This window comes from Phalacrocorax aristotelis, chromosome 9 (genome assembly GCF_949628215.1).
Source record: "Phalacrocorax aristotelis chromosome 9, bGulAri2.1, whole genome shotgun sequence".
NCBI lineage: Eukaryota > Metazoa > Chordata > Aves > Suliformes > Phalacrocoracidae > Phalacrocorax > Phalacrocorax aristotelis.
Genome location: NC_134284.1, coordinates 32,304,329 through 32,325,305, shown reverse-complemented (window position 1 = coordinate 32,325,305; position 20,977 = coordinate 32,304,329). Strand labels below are relative to the sequence as shown.

The 20,977-nt window shown below is 48.8% G+C and overlaps 1 protein-coding gene across 4 annotated transcripts in view; it reads left to right on the top strand.

Moving 5' to 3' along the window:
* Positions 1-20,977, top strand: part of DAAM1 (dishevelled associated activator of morphogenesis 1) — a 95,524-nt gene that overhangs the window by 36,957 nt on the left and 37,590 nt on the right. For all 4 annotated transcript variants that reach the window (XM_075104194.1, XM_075104192.1, XM_075104195.1 and 1 more), the window contains exon 4: positions 13,208-13,297. In XM_075104194.1, coding sequence (XP_074960295.1) covers positions 13,208-13,297 — 90 coding nt within the window. The remainder of the gene's footprint in view (positions 1-13,207; positions 13,298-20,977) is intronic.

Here is a 20,977-nt window from a genome sequence, read left to right as displayed (position 1 = left end):
TCCACATTTTTCTCCACTGATAACTTGGTCAAATCAGAGTTTTCTAGGGAAATTCTTTCCCGTGGAAAACTCACGCTGTGCCCTAGCCAAAGGCAGTGTAAGGGCTTGTTGTGCTGTGGCTCGGCATCTGCAGAGGCTCGTGGACTGGAGCCCCATCAAACCTGCATGCCCACAGTGCTTTCCTCAGCCCAGGATTTTCAAAGCATCTCTGCAAAATTGAGCCAGATGCTTCATGCAGAGGCTGTGCTGCAGGGAACCGCTGTGTGTGTGCAGTGAGATGGGAGCCCAGCGGTGCTTGCAGGGACCAGCTGGGCCCGGGGCATGCCCTGGTGTGGCCCTTCTGCTCTCCATCCCTTGCTCCATGCTGCTGAGATTTTGGGTTTTGTCTCTCAGCCAAGGGTGAGAATAAGGCTCAGAGATGGCTGCTGCTCCAGGGCACACCGGCAGCAGGAGCTGTGCTGGCTCCCCAGGGACTGAAGTCATATAGGGAGGAGAGGACAGCGGGTGCCCTCCATGCTCCCATGCAAGCAGCTGCAACCTTCTGGCTCCCCAAAAAACCCATCAGGCAGATCTCGACCTGAGCCAGTGCCAGGTGGGAGGGAGGGGGAAGCCAAGCTCTGCCCCATGGGCACAAGAGGGCAGATTCCCATTTGCGGGGAATGAAGTTGCAAATCATCCCCCGCCCCCCCCATTACAACAGCTCCTTCTTTCTCTCAGTAACCTGTTGGTGTTGGGGTATTAAATTTCAGCATTAGTTAAATGGTTTGGAAAATGTCCCACTGTTTCTGTATAAACCCACTATGTAACATTTGGAAGAGAGACAGAGAAAGCACTCAGAGGCGCTGGGCTGATTTTTACGCCTGCAGGAGCCTGATGCCACCCGGCCTGTCACGCTCGACCATCCAGGGCAAGACGGCTTGTGCCCACTCTGTGGGACCAGGACTCCCTCCAAAGTCCTCAGTTGTCTCAGTCAGCTCAGTCAGCTGGGTTGAGGGAAATCAAAGGGGCTGGAGGGGATCTGGAGACTTTGCCAGCTCAGGTTGGTCCTTGGCCAGCTCTTCTCTTGCAGCTTAATAGTGACCTTTCTGCCCCATTTGTTCCCATTGAGGACTTAGAGTAGCAGGGGTGGAAGATTTCAGGCCTGGGATGGACGGTATCTTTGGGGAAGTTGCAGCAGTGGATTTGGTCACTTGGATGGACGATCCTCCCACAGAAACCAACAATCCAGCAGGGTCCCTGCTCTGCAGATCCCAGCCTGCTGTGTACACTAAAGGGCAGAAACTATTTCTTTTCGGAGCCATCCTGCAAAATATTCTCTGGGCTTCGGGTGTTTTTAAGTGTACCTGTTCATCTGAGTCAGGAAACATCCATAGCGTGAGAAATCGGTGATTGTCCCGTGCCAGTGGCAGAGGATGAGGGCCTGAGCTGCCGAGGGATGTGGAGCAGCTGTGACTCCAAGGTCAGCTAAAGGCTCAATTTGCTCTCCCAGTGTCTGTTTTATGGCCTGCTTTATGTTAGATGGACACTTTGGATTTTAACTAGACTAGTTAACTAGAATAGTTAAATAGTGAAGTTTTTGTTCTGTGGCCGTGCAAGTGCTTCTCAGGAGGAACAGGGAAACCGGATGTTTTCTTTCCCTGGGCACAACAGGAGCAATTAGCCTGTAAGAAATGCCCCATGTCCATCATGAACTGCAGGGACAGTGCGCCCTGTCCCAGGCAGCAGTACACAGCAGGCAGGGGCTTTCCTCTGGCTTAGGGCAGTTGCAAATGTTGTTGCTGTGGTCAGTGACTTATGACAGCTTCCTCCCAGTGGAACCTTTTCCTTTTCCCTTCCTTTTCCCCCGCCTGGGCTGAATGGGTTTTCGTCAGGGTATTGTTGGGACGTCGCTCAAGCGGGCACCGGCCGCATCTGAAAGGCTTTTCTTTGTCCGCTGTCCTGCCGGGGCTCCGGCCAGGCTCAGCCACCCAGGGAGGAGCAGGTGCTGGCAGGGAGGCACAGACAAAAGCTGGGTATTTCAGGAAGGTTACTAATTTGCAGCTCCCTTAGCTGGGACAAGGCTTTGCAATTTTGTGCAGCTCTCCTTGCATCAACACCGGTGTACCCCGCCATCTCGGGTCGGCGGTGTTTGCTTCCTGGGGCTCATACAGTGGTGTGGTACCTGCCAGGCAACATCCAGCAGATTTAAGGAGTTTCTGGAGCCATTGGTCCTCCTGTAGGACACATCAGGAGGATCGCTCTGCTGTGGGGCTGCTCAGCCCCAGCAAGGGGGAATATCTGGGGCTGCACGAGCTGCCTGCGAACCAAGAGAACAAAGCTGTGCCATCTGCCACGGCTTCTTTCAAGAGGCTCCTGTATATCCAGGCTAACAATACAGCGTTTCTTCAAAGGCTGAAATCTTGCTTGCACGCTCAGAGAAAGCACTTGCGAAGCTCCACATAATGGTGCCATATGGTAGATCTTGCCATAACAATCCTCTCTATTTTCTGCCAGCAGCTAGACTTTCCACCAGATGGGTAAATGACTGATGTCCTTTATATCTGCTTAACACTCCTTGTCACTCTGAGGTTTGTAATGAAACGCTCTGTGTGTGGTGGTGTGTATTGGCCCCATGGGACGTGCACCGGGTAGGGGCTGGAGGCATGGGGGGATTGCACAGTTTGGTCCGGAGAGGGCAGTGGGAGCCCTGGAACAGCCCAGGACCCCTTACTGGCTCTTCCCGGGTGACAGCGGTGTCCCCATCCCGGCAGCACGAGAGCAACTGCTCCAGCAGCTGCTCAGACCGCCCGGATACTCGAAGGAGCTGCTGGGTCCAGCATGGCTTCATTGCTTCGCTTGCCCCTGGAGCACAAGGTGCTGCCTCCCCTCAGTCCCACTCCTCCCATCCCTGCCAGTGGAGGGAATGGCTCAGAAGAGGTGCTGCCTCAGCCACCGCTCGAGGCTTGCCCTGCCAAATACCTGGGGTTTGAAGAAATTCCAGTTACTTGTACCGATGGGGCTTTGCAGACTTTTCACCTCCAACTTGCCATCAGCAATACAGAATAAATTTGAGCAAGTGCCATCTAGCCCCGCATCCCACCCATGATGTGCAGCAGCTCATTTTTAGCCTATGAAACCAGAGCAGGTAACCTTCCCTGGGTCCCTCTGCCCACGCTCCAGCAGCCAGCAGGTCTTAAGAGACCTGGGGAGGTGACGCCCTGAGGCGGGTGGCTGGTGGCTGTGCAGTGTCCCCAGCCCCCTGGGCTCAGACGGGTGCAGACCCTTGCCCACTGACTTTACACAGGGTTAGTGACTGCCTTCACAGGGATCTGCTGGAGGAGAGATATTCACACACAGTCTCCAAAGTGCTGGGCTTTATGCCTTCCTCTCCGGCAACATGGAAGGCTGCTCCATCCCTGCTGCTTTATGAAGTAGTGGAAACTCGGGAGCCTGGGGAACAAAAAAAAAGGTCTCTGGCTGCTTACAAGATTTATCACACCATTTGTTTTTGCTGTACTTGGGGCAACTAATGCATTTCATCAGAGCCGCTCTTTGGATGCTATCTGTTAGGAGATAGCATCCCCCGTCACAGAGATTAATTCTGTGTTGCTTTTAAAATGCTTCATGGTGGGCGATCGGTCTGTGGCTCGCGATGTGGGGTGCTCGCATAAGATGTTCCATGCATAACTGTCCTGCAGAGCCGTGCCTTCCCGCCCTCTTGGCATGCCAGGATGACTGCTATTTTATATACTGCTCGAATGGGGAGCGGAAGACAACCCTCATGTGAGGAGAAGGTGGTGGTGCAGTCAGTGTGAGCGCTATTATGTGTTAATAGCAGCGCCAGGTTGGGAACTCACTGGTAGTGATGTCCAGTTTTACTTAGGAACTGAAGTAATGTGCTTTTCCCCCGGTTTCTAATCCGATAAGGAGAAAGTATGAGGTTTTGGGCCTTGCAAAACAACACGGCTTTTAAGTAACAGCTGAGGGATCAGCTGCAAAGCCAAGCTTTGCATTTTATGCTTGCAGGTCAGCTGTCGTTTTTTGCTGCCTGGTCTTTGCAGCATTAAGGACTTCAGGATTTTGAGAACCACTAAATGGTGGCTGGAGCCGTTTTCCCCTGTATCTGCAAAGAAAAAGTATGCAGTTGGTACCCAGAAAAAATATGATTACAACAGCCCTTGTGTCCTGGGCAAAACACTTCTTTCTGCAGAGTCTATCCAGGGCCAGACACTCAGCACAGGGCTCCTGACCACATCCCACCACTGTCTCCCAAGACCAAGCTCCCTTGAGCTTACGAATCGCTTTTAAGGAAGAAAACTAAGAGATTTAGTGATGTCTGCTTTTAAATTCACTCCGCAGGGAACCATGCGGACATTTTTACTGGGCTGTCCAAGTTCTGCTCTTTAGATGCAAACAGCCCGGACCTGCCACACTCTAGTCCCAGGCTGCCGCTCACAGTGCTTGGTCTTGTCACCTCATGGCATTACTCCCTCACAGATAATCTCTTAAACATATATTTTGATAGGTAAGCATCTGATACAGCAGTCACATACTTACTTAGCGATAAAATAAGGATTTTCTGCCTACATGTGTTCCACGGACCTGAATGAAGTAATCCACTGAGGAACACTATATTTCAGCTGAAGCATTCGTGTAATTGCAATATCTATTACAGCTACAAACTAGTAGGGGGCTTGCCCAAAAACCATGCTGCTCCTGACCCGTAATTTTATAAAGGAGCCGTGTTATAGCAAAATGTGAACCCCAGCTGAAGGTAGAGAGCACATAAGAAACCCCTTTGTTTTCAAGAGAGGTACAGCTGAAGTGGAAAAAATATATGGTCTACCTGCTAAATGCTTTCCACTTTGCACTTCATAAAAGAGGAGGCCACATCCCTGGGAGATGCCTGGGCAGCTCATTCAGTAACACGTCTGTGACCTTAATTGGGGCATTTAGGTTTTTGGCTTGCACCAGCTCCAAGTGTTTCTGGCGCAGGGCACCACGGAGGGTACCAGCCTCATTGCTGAGCAGTGGTCTTCTCCTTCCTGGTTGCTTGGTGGTTGGGTGGTGGTGCTGGAGTTACAGGCAGGACTGAGCAGCATGTGGGTTGTCCTTCATCACCAACCTCAGCAGGAAGTGCTCCTGCTGGGAATAGCCCATGCCTGCCTCGTATCTGTTTGCAGATGCAAAAGAAAGCTGTTCATACACTGTAGTATCTGTCACTGGCAGGTGCTGGGCATTCCTTGGCATGTGAGCATCACCAAGGTCAGCTTTTGGCAGCTGAGGCTTTCTGCAGCCCCACAGGCAGGATCCTACCTGAACGCCCAGTGGTCCTAATTCCCATCAACTCCAGTGTTCAAATCAATACTGTTACTTACAGGGATCAGTTTCCCTTCCCCAGTAACACCTAACATCTATAAGCCCATCTGATACCTGATTGCACTAGGCATCTTGCTGGATGTCAAATCTCGGTCAGAAATTGCCTCCTTGTAGGGTGACTCTGCTTTAAACCTGCTCGAGTTCTTAAAAATGACCTGAGGATGCTGGGTGTGACCAAAGCCATGGTTGTGGGGAAATGAGGACCACTTGTCCCACCCAAACCACAGGTATGCAAGGAGCCCACTTCCATCTTATGTTGCCATGAGCATCAGACTGTAGCTGGCTCCTGCTCCCCTCAGACACATCCTTAGGGTCCCATGTGCAGAGCAACAAATCTTGGGAAGCTTTCAAGATTGACTTGGCGTGGGGCTTTGCAGCCACTAATTCCCATCCAGCCCCTTTTCAATGCCCTCCCTAGGGCCTTAGCTGGGGAAACCTTGGGGCAGTTTAGTCCCAGACTAACCAGGCACAGCTTTCCTAAGTGAGCATCCACATCAGGCAGGTGACATCTGAAGCTATACTTGGCCTGTTGGTTTGACTTTCAACTTCAGTAGCTCTCAAAGATACCAGTGAAGGTGGCATCTAAAAACTGATTGAAAAGAGAGCTGCTTCTTTGGGTACATACATACGTAGGTGGGAAATCCACATCTGAAACTTCCGTCTTACTTATTTGCCAGCTCTGTGCTTTATTATGGTACAAGGTGCACCCAGCAAAGGGCAGTCATGCCCAACTGTGTTTGACTTGAATTTAATCCACTTTTAGCGAACACAGTAGTAAATAATGGGCTGATACATCTTATTTTTTTTGTTTTCAGGGTTTATATACAATTGTGTGGAAAAAAAGCACTCTGGTGGTCCACCTGCAGGGCTTCTAGATCTGAGAGTTCTCTTCAGGGTAAAACTGCGTAGATCAATAACTCAGGCTGTAGAAGTACCCTGTGTTAATTAAAATGGGAGAAAGGTTTTCCAGATGATGTCGGTGAAAAGGTCACAGAAGGCCGAGGTCAAGAAATAAAAAAAATTTATATATGTAGTTATAGATATATATTACAAAAAAAAAAAGAGATTGAGAAATCTAAGTAGATACTTCTTTTTTAAAAGACATTAATATTGGAATATGAACACTTTTAGAACCTGTAGCCTATTAAAATAATTAATTAAATGAAATAATATTAAAGCAGTATGTGCTGTCTGCCTCAGGTGTTTGAACTGATGGGAACATGAACCAGCTGCAACTAGAGTTTATTCAGGAGCTAAATCAGCTATTGATGACCATACTCTTTCCTGCAGAAGAAGAAAAGAATACATATTTTATTTACGTCTGTCCAATACATTCAGGTCAATAACTGAAAACTGCAGAGCAGGGTGGATCAGGGTCCTTCCTCTTCCAGTCTGGGACTAAAATGTCAGTGTGGGAGGAGATCGACTAGGTGTAAGCACTTCAAAGTGTTTACACATTATTCTTTGTTGCTGCTGCTAATTCCCTTGCTGTGGGCAATTTCCTTTATTAAAAAATTAATTACATGATAAAGGCAAAATTAATACAAACCTATCTGTTGGGCCAACCTGGCTTGTATCAGCAATAGCGTGGCCAGCAGGAGCAGGGCAGTGATTGTCCCCTTGTACTCGGCACTGGTGAGGCTGTACTTTGAATGTTGTGTTCAGTTTTGGGCCCCTCGCCACAAGAAAGACATGGAGGTGCTGAAGCGTGTCCACAGAAGAGCATCAAAGCTGGTGAAGGGTCTGGAGCAGAAGTCTTATGAGAGGCAGATGAGGGAACTGGGGTTGTTTAGCCTGGAGAAGAGGAGGCTGAGGGGAGACCTTATCGCTCTTTACAGCTACCTGAAAGGAGGTTGTAGCAAGGTGGTTGTCCATCTGTTCTCCCAAGTAACAAGCGACAGGACAAGAGGAGATGGCCCCAAGTTGTGCCAGGGGAGGTTTAGTTTGGATATTAGGAAAAATTTCTTCACTGAAAGAGTGGTTAAGCATTGGAACAGGCTGCCCAGGGAAGTGGTCGAGTCACGGTGCCTGGAGGTACTTAAAAGACATGTAGATGTGGTGCTTAGGGACATGGTTTAGTGGTGGGCTTAGCAGTGCTGGGTTAACAGTTGGACTCAGTGATCTTAAAGGTCTTCTCCAACTGAAACGATTCTGTGATTATATGATTCTGTGCTTATTCATTAATAAATATAAATAGTTGCATCTTGTTCATATTCTGTAATTCCAGCTGCAGGTTGTTATGGGTAAATTACAAATATATAGTGATAATATTGGCTGAAACCAGTTTGTCTGGGAGGTTGTTTTTAAGTTCTCAGGGTCCTATGGCTGAAAAGACATGTGCTAGGGAGGAGGTATTTTTATTACTAATACTAAAAATAAAAGACTTCATTCACTACGTTCCTATTAAAAAAAAAAAAGATAAATCCACATATGTTGAGAATTGTAATTGCCTAAATAAAGGTTGCAGGTAGAGGAGGTCCTCCTGTGGTGCAGGATGCATGTGAAGGCAGTTGTTGCTTACACTGTAACAGCCGCTGATTAATAAGCCTGTTTCTTTAGGAAAACAGCTTAAAAAGAAAATAACGAGCTAAGCAAGATCAGTTCTGAGGTGGAGGTTTATCATGTGCCGTTGCAGATCGCAGTCAGGGCTGGCAGTCGTGGGCAGGCAGCTGCCCAGCTGGCTGTGCAGGCAGCGCCTTCACACAGTGGAAAATGATTAGATGAGGTACAGGGGGAAAAATGCTGATTGCCATTTCCCTTGACACTGCAGCATTCTGGGATAAATCAAATTGATGAACTTGGAGAAGAATGCCTGGAAGAGAGTGAAAAAGTGATATGACCCCTGAGAAAGGAAGCTGATGCAGGCTTCAACAGGCCATTATTTATTTATTTATTAATTCCCATGCTGTACCAGTTAATGCCAAATGTTGCCAAAAAGTTCCTGCTTGTTTCGTTCTTTTTTTTTTTTTCTTTTTTGAGCAGTCTCAGATCTCTCATGCTTTATTAGAGGATGCAGAACATCTTGCCTCTACGTGCTGTAGTCTCACTGGTGTCCTTTCAGAAGCTTCTAAACTCTGTGCATCCATTCATCAGGAGTAAATTCACTTGCTCTGTATTACATTGGTCATTTATTGATGCAGTGATGTCTGTCATTATGTGTGTGTGTATATATATAAATGTACACATATGTATGTATACATAAACCCAGAACAGGCCAGCAAATTTTAATTAATTTTTATTTCAGTTATGACAACGGATAAACTCCTTTTTTCCCCTGTCACCTCCATGTATTACGGTTACACAATTTATCAGCCAGAAAGGTGCATTAGACTGATACGTTTTTCATCTTTTTTCCTACCCCCTCTGAAGATATTCCGGAGGTGCAGACCCCTGTAAAGGGGGTCATCCCTTACTTAATCTCTACTCCCCAGCTACTTCTTGCAGAATTTTTGGTGGCCTGCAGGACTCGTGGAGCGTAGGGAAAGAACCAGTGATGGTCGTGCTGGGGTGTTGCAGCCATGGGTGGGCAGCACATGAGCTCGTCCAGCTCTGAGAGCCCATCCTGGAGCTTGTTTCTGAGGTCAGAGATTTGCAGCATCCTGCTGGCTTCCTGCCATTGCCCCCATTAAAGCCCATGGCTCTCAGCCCATGGAAGATGCTCATTAAAACATCTGCCATGGCATGGATGAAGCTGCAGGGACAGGAACTTGCACTGAAGGACCACACCATCATGATGTGAGCGTCCCTGTAACAGGGGCTGGACTTGATGCCTTCTCTGCTGGGAGGGTCAAACATTTCTTCCAACAGCAGTGCCTCGCTTTTCTGCTTCATCTGGCTTTGCCTTCAGAAGGTGGGTGAAGACTACCTTGACTGCAAACCAGAGAGGATGGTAGAGTTTCCCTCAGAGATATTCAAAAGCTCTCTGGACATTATCCTGGGCAGTGGCTCTAGGTGGCCCTGCTTGATGAGGGGATTGGACCAGAGGACCTCAGGTGCCTTGGGCTCCTCATACCTCCTGATTGCCAGCTTGAGGAGGTAGGGACCATGGTAAGATGTGGCACTTCTATAGACATGGCACTTCAGGGCATGATTTAGGAGACATGGTAGTGTTGGGTTGGCGGTTGGATTTGATGACCCTAGAGGCCTTTTCCAACCTTAATGATTCTGTGATTCTAAGATTCTATTCTAAGATCTCCCCCTTAGCACCTCCAAGGCAAAGGTGTAGGGAGAGATGAAAACTTGTTTGGCCCATGGGATCCTGCTCACAGCATGCTGAGCTTAGCAACATGTTTCTAAGGTAGCTTTAGGAGAACGGTGTGGGATCACCTTCACTGGAGCTCTGCTGTGCTTGGAGAGAGGAGGAGGTTTGTTTGGCTTGAGTGAAGAGCCATCAGCAAAGCAAGCTACACGGAAGTATTTTACCTCCTAGAAATAGCAAATACTGAGAATCAAGTCTCCCCTATGCGTTTTTTTTTTAAATCATATTCAAATGAAGATCTAATGTTGAAACATGTTTCCTGATCTAAAGGTGAATAGTTTAACTGTACGGAATAAATATTTAATAGAAGCATATTTCTTTCCAGTAAAAACACTCTGGGCAGAGACTTCCTTTTGGTAGCAAAATGAGGCTGTTATTTTACGTCCCTTTGACGCAGTTCCAAAAAAATATTTAAAATAGCAAAGTTGGCAGATTCTGACATGGGATGCAGCCAGGTGGAAAGGGCAGAGCTGTGAAAGGTGAGGCTGAAGTGAGGGGTGAGGGACACTGACTCACTGGTTATCTTCTCACTCTTCAACAGCCGCCAACATCGCATGCTGTAGTGGGAGTGCACGGCTTGCAAATGGCCTATAAAATTAATTGCCAGTTAGAATCACCTAATTATCAAGCTCGTGCTGATTAATTGAAGGCACATATGGGTTTGAGGTTGTGCACAGCTCCTCTGCCATGTTACAACTCTACCATGCAATTGCAAAAGGCTCTGTCAAAGCTGTGTTTTTACAGTAGTCTGTGAGCCACCGGGAAATGGCTGATGTTCGTGTCCCCTCTTGATCTTTTAGAGTTTGAAGGGCAGTTTATGAGCAGCCTGCTTGAGGCCAAGGAGTACTGAGATACCCATCAGTGAGTGTAAACAAGGGGCTGGAGGTGGGTGCAGGAATCCCCATGCACATATAACCAGCAAAGACCTGACTCTTCACAGTTAAGTCACTGTTACTGCTCAGAATAACAGTCATTAGTTGCTGTTTGATTATGAGGATTTTCTTATTCACTGAGTGCCATGTATTATTTATTTAAACACCTTTCCCTACCATCCTGCAAGATATCATTAGGTAGGTGTCACTGAGTGATGCAGGGCTGCGATGACGGAACGTGTTAGAGCCCGGGCACAATGAAACGTGCTGTGTGGGGCTCAGAAGCATTTCTGCACCTTTTTTGGATGTGTTTGCACATTGTCATATACCAGAACCTAATATGTTCTTCTGCTTTATTCTTTCTTGCTCCCGCTTAGGCTTCAGCTCAGTTTATATTTTTTTTCTTGGTTAATAAATCTTCACGTTTGCACAAGTTATATTTTTAGGGTATGGGTATTTTGAAAGTTTCAATAAATATTTTTCTAAGAACTTAAGTACAGATGTGCTTGGCTGGTGCTTTCATGCCTGAATCCCAGACTCCCGTGGCAGGGCCGCAGGGTTGCAGTGGAAGCATTTTCCTGCACTCACTCAAACCCTCACTGCAGAGGGTAAATAATTATCAGGAGACCCTTAATCCCTCCCACACTCCCAGATGTACTTTTCCAACGAACTGAATTTCAGCTGAGTCCCTGTGTCAGGTGTCATCCTGTTTTCCACCTTTAGACCTGCAGATCTGGGGCTGAAACAGAGCTTGGGTGTCTGACCAGCTCATAGCCTGCGGAGACACAAAGGGAGAAGGGCATTGTGTGCGATTTCTGTTTTTCACGTGCACAAGACATGGAAGACTGACAAGACTTGCCCCAGGCTGGGAAGGAGATTGGTTGCTGGATATGAATCCCTGGCCTCCCAGACTGTAGGGGCACGGCAAGGTTTGAAAGCGGCACTCGCTGGAGGAGTCCCTAAGCCAGGTTCTCCTCCCTGGGCGCAGGGGGAGGAGAGGTGTCTCAGGCTGGGCTCAGGCTTTCTCAGTCCTCACTTTTTTCCAAGCCTCTGTTGTGGCAGCATGTTTATTTCTGTTGTAAGGGTGTCTTGCAAGTCTGCTTCCAGAGCTCCACAAGCATCAGCTGTGTGCTCTGTGGTGGTCTGAAGAGTCAGTCGATACGGGGGGGAGAAAATAAAGGAAGACACAAAGCTCCTCCATGCGTACATATCAGGAAAACCTTCATGACATCTTTCCTTTCGAGGAGTAATTTCATTGGGAAGTTAGATTAATACCTAAAGTAGATGTATAAGCCTCTCTGAGACTTCAGGACCATGCGCAGCCCTCTGTCACTGCATGTTACACTGGAGGGCCCTTTGGTTTGGGTTACAAGATAGCTGAAGGCTCCCTTCCTTGGCTACTGGCTGCAATATGAGATTTACTTAGATCAGCTGAATTTCTAAGTGGCTGATTCAGGGACCCATCTTTCCCCATAGGCCTCTTGTTCAAACTTTGCCAAATGGGGCTATTACCTTTGTTTGGGGTACCAGGGGCTTTAGTTGATAAGTGTTATTATTCAGGCAGGGAAACTTTAATGGGTCACCATACAGTTCTTCTTTTTTTTTTTTTCCTTTCTCTTTTTTAGCTGCTGGAATTAAGAGTGTAATTTTTAATGGGGATCCTCTTAATTAAATCTACTGGCTGGGTGGGATGAGTTGGCTGGATGCCACGGTAGGGCTCTCTTGTGACCTTCTAGAGCATCTACAGTGCTCCCACCGCTGCACCAACACTCCTCCAGCACGAGAGTTGTTATCAGTGGTGATGATTTTAAGGGACATCCATGGTTGTAAGATCAATTTGGCTTTAGCAGTGAGCCTCCCAGCCCTGCCTGAGTGTTTTATTTAGTTAGTTGTCTGATAAAAGATTTGACCTACATCTAGCAACAGGAAGCGACGAGGCTTTGATAATACTCGGGCATCCCGGTGGAGGGCACGCTGCTAACCGAGCCTCCAAGTCAAAAATGGATGTGTCCTTTGAAATAAAATCAGATAAACCAATAAAGGTTTCTGTCAGTAAACAGCTTTATCTCTACCAGCCAATACATAGTCCAGTTTTGATGGAGAGGATGTACCTCTCTATGAACTGTAGATATTGGGAAAGGTGCTTTCTAATTTTAGTTCCAGGAAAACAAACCAAAAGCCAGGAAAAAAAAAACTATTTTCAATGATATGAGGATGTCAGCGATGGAAATGGGCTGGGCCACTTGGGGTGCTCAGTGGTGAAGCAGTTACCTGGGGTGGTAAAAAATAAAGGTCCTATTTGAATTTTTCTCCACTCTACATATCTTAGATATATTCTATCATCCGGAGCTCTCAATCTTCTGTGCAAAGCTATCTTGCAGGCAGCTGTACTGGCTTCATGGCTGTCCTTTCTAAAACACTTGCTGCCTTTAAAAGTGATGAAGGCAATGTTCGGTGGGAGTGAGGCAGAGAGGTTTGCAGCCCTGTCCTCCCGGCAGCCAGCTGTAGCCCAGGAGTCAGGGGGAGGTCAGCAACAGCAGGATGAGAATTAGCATCATTGCCCTGACAAATCGATAGTCACGGGGCGATGCTGCAGGACTACCACTGCGCTGTGGTGTGGCCCAAATTGATTTACACCACTTATCTGGGGTTGTATCTGGGCCATTACCCATTTGTGTACTCATGTTGCATGTTTTGTGGGTTTTTTTCCCCTTTCCAGGATGAACTTGACCTCACGGACAAGCACAGAGAGGCCATGTTCGCGCTGCCGGCGGAGAAGAAGTGGCAGATATACTGCAGCAAGAAGAAAGTAAGAGACCCTTCCACGCTGCAGTCAGGGGCTGAGCCCATTCCCTCCTGTGCAGGGTGGGGAGAAGATGTGGGGAGGGACACAGCTTTCTTGGGATGCCGAGTGTTTTTTGGGGTGTCACAGAAATGCATCTGTTCCCCGGGGTGGTCCTGAGGAAGCAATGTCTTCAGTCTCCAAAATGCAGAGCTCTTCCTCCTGAGCCCATTCAGGTTGGAGGAGGTGGCCCACACCCCACATGGGTGTCCTCCACTCTATGCTCATCCCTGCCAGCACAAGGAGGGCCATGTGGAGCTCTGTGGTCACTGAGGTTGGCATTGCAGCGGCAAGGGGCTGCTCTGGTCACCATGTGTCTTGGCCCTGCTCTTCTCTGCTTGTGTCTGGGGGCTTGATTACAGCCTGCCCAAAAGCCTTCCCCTCCCCTGGGTTTCCAGTTTGCTGCAATAAGACAGGCTTGGGTGGTTTTTTTCCTCCCACCAGCTCTTCCTGGAGGACTGCACAAATGGAAAGTGGCGCTGGGGAGGCTGTGTGCCCACAGTGCAGCCTGCAAGAGATTTGGTCCGGCAGTGCAGAGCTTGCTTGTAGGGTGAAGCTGTTTCACCCCTGGGGCAATGAAGGACTCTAGCCTCATGGGTGTAACGGAGATACCACTAATAAGAGGCAAGGGTTGATGAGAGTCGCTGATCTGTCTGCCGAGCTCCCGGTGTGACGGGACGCAGCTCTGCAATGCTGCCCTCACGGCCACGTGTCTTAAGCTGAAAACTTAAGATGCATGGACGTCTTCCCAATGTTGAGATACACTGATGTCTGAGCTTGGTTGTGTCACCCTTTAGATAGAGGTCAAGAATTGAGGTTTGTTTGTATTTCTGCTGCTAAATCAGAGCCCGGGTGGCCAAAGCCTGTGGTGCCTGTGGACAGGTTCACGGTTGCAGCATGGAGCAAGGCTGGTGCCACCTCTCATGGTCAGTCCAGGATGGAGCAGACTGCCTTGCTACCCTTCTCCCTCAGTTCATCTGCTTTTGCTTCTGGGGGTGGGCAGCCCAAGTGGTGCAAGGTACCACAGGCTGACCACCTCCTAGGTAGCCAAAATCACTCTTTTTTTCCCCAGTAAACTGAACATTTTTGCCCCTGTATGTTGGCACAGGAGTTAGGTCCAGCTATCTGAGCTGGGACTCATTTTTCCTCCCAGCCTTGGCCAAAGCAGAGATCCTGAAGGACATAACACTGTGGGGAGAAATGGGGCAAAAATCCTTAGTTTTGCAAGCAGATGGAAGGACACCAAGGCCTGCAAGGGAAATGCCCGCAGATGGGGGCATGGACCAGTTGGAGCAGGTCCAGAGGAGGGCCACAGAAATTATCAGAGGGATGGGACACCTCTCTCCTATGAGGAAAGGCTGAGAGAGTTGGGGCTATTCAGGCTGGAGAAGACTCTGGGGAGACCTTATTGCAGCCTTTCAGTACTTAAAGGTGGCTTATAAGAAAGATGGGGACAGATTTTTTAGCAGGGCCTGTTGTGATAGGAGAAGGGTTTTAAACTAAAAGAGGGTAGGTTTAGACTAGATATAAGGAAGACATTTTTTACAATGAGGATGGTGAAACAGGCCCAGGTTGCCCAGAGAGGTGGCAGATGCCCCACCCCTGGAAACATTCAAGGCCAGGCAGGACGGGGCTCTGAGCAACCTGATCTAGTTGAAGATGTCCCTGCTCGTGGGAGGGGGGTTGGACTGGATGGCCTCTAAAGGTCCCTTCCAACCCAAACCATCCTATGATTCTGTGATTCAGTTCCCAAATTCACCACCGTGTCCCCTAACCTGGCTGCAGGAATTGGCTCAGCAGTGCTGGCGGTTGCCTGGCTCTGCTCGAAGGGCGCTCGCTGCCATTAATGCCTCTTTTCTTCTGCTGTAGCAATGGCACCAGATTTTCCAGCTGCATTTTAGGCCAAGAGCAGGCTTACCTTGCTCATGTAGGATTAAATTTTAAACCTCTCATAAATACCCCTGAAATCCCTGTATTATTGTTAGACAGAGGCCTGCCATGCCCAAGATTTAAACCGGAGGGGAGAAGAGATGTTAACAAATTACAGGCACTGGTCTGAATCAACAAGAAAACAGGCAGGAGATGCTTGCTCCTCACTGCCTGTCAGATAAGTAGAGGAGCCATGCTCTGGTGTGTCTGGATAAGGGGAGACAATGGAGACTGAAATCAAGCAAAGCCATGTCATTATTATTCTGAGTGGAGATTATGTGCTATCTAATCTCTGGGGGAAGGGTTTAGATGGGGCTGATAGTTCCTGTTTCCTATTCCAGCACCTCCTTGCACTCACCATTTTTTAAAAACCATGCTGATAAACTCCCTCCTCCTGGGAGATATTGAAGGAAGGAGCCACAGAAGCACCCTGTGGCATCCTCAGAGGTCCTCGGAGGGGGACCCCATCCAAGGCTGGATCCTGCCTACTGCTCTGCCCTGGTCCTCCTTCCTCTGGCCGCTCTCAGCTGCTCCTTCCCTACTCACGATGCCATCTTGATGAGCTGCAGAGCATACGTGCCACTGCTTGCTCTGAAGGAGATGTGCTGGTGGAGACAAATGCTTTTCTCCTGCTTTTTAATTAAAAATTAATTAAAAATTATCAACGAAGGCTTTAACAGTGGAGGAAACCAGGAGTCACATGGGCTGGAGAACATGTCTCTATGCACAGCAGGCTCTAGGTAGTCCTGCTCCTATGTGATGAGGGCTGTCAGGCAGCAGAAACATTGGTGGCTATCCCAGTGGCTCATGGTAAATCTTACTTGTGTACCTATGTTTTTATGAGGACAAATTACCTGCGGGGTAGCCTGGCATTGAGGAGGGGGGCTTGGCTTCTCCAGCTGAGAGCAATGGCTGTGTTTTCACCAGGGCAGTAGAGCTGGAGGCAGAGCAAGGGTCCTACCTCCCCACCTTGGCTGCAGGCTGAGCGGCAGTGATTTTGGAAGTCCAGGATGCACCCAAACCCTTTGGCCTGCCTGTGTTCAATAGCAAGTCATCACTTGAGATGCTGGTAACACCCAGTTTTGCCTGGTGGGTCCCGAGGGGCTGGCGAAGGCGGACATCAGTCACAGGCAGATGCCTGAATTACCAAGGATCCAGAATTGTCCCCTGAGCAGTTTTTGCTCTTTCCTCTGCTGCCAATTTTTGCTCCTGTTGGAAACAAGCTGCTGAGGCAGATGACTTCAGTGAGACTTTGAGTCTGAAAGTCCAGTTTGAGACCAGTTGCAACAAGCTCCCTCTCAAAAGAGCAGTATGAGGTAGGACAGAGATGCTGCCCAGCCTTCTCCCACGGGGTTTCCTTGAAAATCAGCTTTGCCAGGCTCCAAAATATCTTGTGCTCTGTCCGTAGCCTGAGAAGCCAGGGCATTCCCCCTGCATTCACTGATGTCAAAGGTGAGTGCAGCACAGAAAACATCTATCTGTCCTTTCAGCATGTTCCCTGCTGCCATGTGCCGTCTCTGGCACTTCTGCTTTGCTGTCAGCATTACCCGTCATGCTCAGCTCTGCAGAACATATCCCAGTTGTTGCACATTTTATATATTCCCATGATAGGTAAGGTTTGATAAAAGGTGAACAAAATGAGACATTGTTGTGCTGGGTTGTCCTGGCGAGGGACTTGGTAGCACCTGGCCTCAGCAGAGCTTTTCAAGAGGAAATAAGGGAAAACCATCATATATCCTTCCCTGGCATATTTTCCCCTGCCCTGCAGCTCCATATCCTGGTTTCTCTGCCGCTCAAGCAGCTGTTTTTATCCCAGCCCACAGTACCTGCTTGGCAGGGCAGAGGTTTTGTCCTCCCTGATTGTCCATTCATGGAGAGGCCGGGTCTGATCCCAGCCCAGACACTGCTTGGAGCAGGGGGATGCACCAGATGAACTCCCTGCGGTTCTGTCCCACCTGCATCACCCTGTGATGCTCTGGGGGAGGCAAAGGGATAAAAAGCATCTCATGATGGGGGCTGGTGAATCTGTCAGCAGGGACCAACACAAGAACTGAAGTCTGCATTAAATCCAGCAGCTGTGCAGCACTTGGGTCAAGAGAGAGATTTAAAGATTACTGGAGAGACCGTCTTTGAAGTTGTCAGCCTCTTCTATGGCTGTAATAAAGCAGAGAAATGCAAAGCTGGAGATGCATTAACAGCGGGATGAAATCTGCTTTTAGAAGTGGTATTTCTGGACGATGACTTGTTTCATACCTCATCCCAAAATATTTCACTCCCTGCTGGTCCGGCTCTCCAGGAGAGGATATTGCTCGGAAGCACAGGGAGGAAGCAGGAGGGTTTCCAGCTTTACCGTTTCTTTGGCTGTGGATTTGCTTCAGTGGAAGAGGGTGACTCAGAATGGCCTTTCTCAGAAGGCCACACTCCAAAGGGAGTTAATAATTCACACTTTGCACTTATTCCGCAGCACCTCTTAATTACAGGAGGTTTGGCTCCTGCCAACTGATGTACATAACGTCAAGCTAATAAAGCAGCTCACCAGGGAATTTTCATGTGCCTCAAAATATGGGTGGATAAGAGGTGTTCAGGCAGAAGCTCAGCATAAATAACCAGGTGGAAGGGATTGGTATGGAAAACCAGCTCAGGCAAATGCAGGATCTGACTCTGCCCCTCTCCCTTTCGATTCGGCTGAGCTCTCTGAGCATCTGTAAAGCCGGGGTTGGGGAAAAATGACCTGCAGGGATGCCAAGCAATGCTGCACTCTTTAAGCTCATATTGAAAACCCGTCGGCATCGCTAATGCTGGGTGCATAGCTCTCGGGAGTGTTAAGCTGTCCCTGGCAAGCAAAGCTTACATTTAAAATTTCCTCATCAGATATAAAACTAGGATCCCTTCATGTTAGGAGAAGGCAGCAGTGGTGTGTTTGCAGGGGAGAATGGAAAAAAATGTGATAAATAGGGAAACGAGTGGTGGCTCTCCAGTAATACTATTTTTCCCAGCCAGACAGCCTCTTTCCTCTTTGACTGTGCCTTTGACCCACTCCCTCCAGAGAGCTTTGCTTTCCAGCTCACTCATCCACTTGCAGATCAGTCCTGTGGGTTGTTCACAGCGCTTGTGTTTCTATTTACCTCATTTAAAAAACAACATTATTGTAAAAAAAATTAAGCAAAAAGCTGCAGTAGCAGAACTAAGAGCCAAAGCTGACAAAGATGGCATGCAAGGGAAGGAGGAAAAAAAAGCTTGGTGTTTTACTGTGCTCCTGGGTCACCTGGGATCGATAAGAAACATTTCATGGTGCTTGATCATGCAGATATTCCTGCAGTTATTGCAGCAGCAGGTTGAAATATCATCTCAGGTGTCATTTTCTTGGGCTGACCAAGAGAAACAGGCTGTTTGCATGGCTGGGGGTATTTTTCAATAGGAAATGTTTATAGTTTTTATCTTTAAAGGTAATTCCCTTTTTAGTTCCAATCACAACACACTTTTGTTTAAGCGAGGTTTTTCTCCCTCTCCAGCCAAAAAATGCATCTGTTAGCAATCTTTTTGGATTTTAAAGTGAAGCTTTTCAAACAATGAACCAGCTGACTATGAAAGGCATCTGGTCATGCTATATTTGCTTATGGGGAGCATAATTTTTAAACCCTGGGAAAAGTGTATGAGGGCATGTGTGTATTTCTAGAGGAGAGGGTATAGGAAATGTTAGCATATGGAAAACCAGAGTGCTCTGAGTTGGGATGGTTCGGACCCTGAGATCCCAACTCGGGGAGAATCCAATGAAATTACAGCCCTTTGCAGCGACCCTTTGGCAGGGCACAGGGGAACAGCTTTAGTTGCATCCTTTAGTTTTTATCGCAGGGATACCTGGGGGACCTGAGCAGCTGGAGGGACGAGGAAGACCTGGAGGGCTACGGTGGGCCAAAACCTCTGCCACAGCATGCCTGGCAAAGGCTCAGCCATGTCATCAGAGCTGGGCTGGATTTAGATTTCCCATGCAGGCTGCAGACCTGTTGGCTTAAAACCCATCCACGCCACTGTCTGCTTCTTTTTTGACCTTGCAAACAGCATCCAGGTGGATCATCTGCGGCAGGCAGGGAGGGGGGGTTGACGAAGCGTGGTGGGCTGCCAGCTGCTGCCAGCTTTCCCTTGCTCCACCATTATGGAGCAGCAAGGAGGGGTGGGGAACACTGCAAAATAAAAATGCAATGTGGAGGATGCGTAAAACCAAAGGGGGTTGCTTCTGTTTTTGCAGCAGACTGAAGAGGATTTTTTTTTTAACCCCTTGCTGTGACTTCCCTGGTGAGAAGTTCCCCTGGGGCAGACCAGCCTTGCAGGTGGTGCCAAGAGGGAAATGAACCATCAAAGTCACAAGCGTTGTTGCTAAAGGGCTCTCTGGGGTTTGCCTGAAGCTGGCTGCTGCAAGCCAGCCCTTCTGACTTGGTTTCACCTTGAAGGATCTGATCTGGTATGTTGGACATCAGTTGGTTGCGGAACCTGGCCAGCTGCCTTCTAGGGCTCAGTTATTGCAGAGCGGCTCCAGATCCATCACCACCACCACAGGCTGCAGGTGTGAGAAGGAAGCTGCTGGATCAAAGACATCACTCACAGGCTGGGCACCTGAAAGGCATTGCCAGAAGCTTGATTTGGAAGCAAAGTGGCTGTAATGATCCACAGAGGAGCTTCACAGGCATCTTTCTCCCCACTGCCATGGGGACGTTACAAGCAGGAGGGTACATTGCATCCGGTGGCTGCATTCCTGCAGGTCAGAGGGGCAGGAGGTCATGCAGATGCACCTTCCAGGTGCAAATAATGGTGCCTAAATACAGCCAAGGCCAGTGCCACCACCTTCTCTGTGCTGCGGCCCGGTGTCCCAAGGAGGGTCACTGGGAAGAGCAAGGGCACTTCTGGCTGTGGGAGCTGCCGACACCCCGAGGGGGAGGCAAGCGTGCTGTGGAAGTGTCAAGTTTGTAACCAAGACGTGGCAGGGCTGGGGAGCATCAAATCTCCCCAGGAAGGGCAAAGGAATGGCTGGAGCTGGCAGATTGGTGACCTTTGCTTGGAAAAGCTCCCGTTAACGAAGCATCTTGACTCGGCACTGCTTTCCCTGCGGCACGCAGTGCCAATGGAGAGAATGGAGCTTGTTCACTGGATTCACACCATGACACCCCCCCAGCCACTGCGGTATGAAACAGCCAAGCAGCAGCATCCGTCAGCCCCGTGCACGGAGCCCGGGGCAAAGGGGCAGCAGAGGCGGGGAGAGGACACAGTGACACCAGGGCCACAGCTGATGTGATCTGTATTTTTGCCAGGTGCCTGGAAGGAAGAAGTGGGTGTTGGGGGTAGCAGGTGGGAACAAAGTGGGGAATGGGGCAAAGGTTGCCTTTGGCTACACGACTTTAGCGTTTCCTAATTTTTGCAGCAGAGCATGTGTGTGGTGGCATGTTGGGCCACTTCCCGGAGGAGAGCGAGGGATGTTGGTGCAGATGTTACAGACGAGAAGGGATACCCGTTCCTGTACTGTGCAATTACAGCCATCAGCCTGCCTCTAAAAGAGCAGCTCATAGTAAGCCGCAGCAGCACAGCACCTGGCTGTCAGCAGGGTTCCAATCAGCCCTCACTTCTACGCTTCTTGAGAGCAAACACAGCAAAGACCTAAATGCAGCCCAGAGAAGAAACTGGGAGATGTTAGTTTCCCCAGTGCCAGCTGGACAGGATGCGATGGAG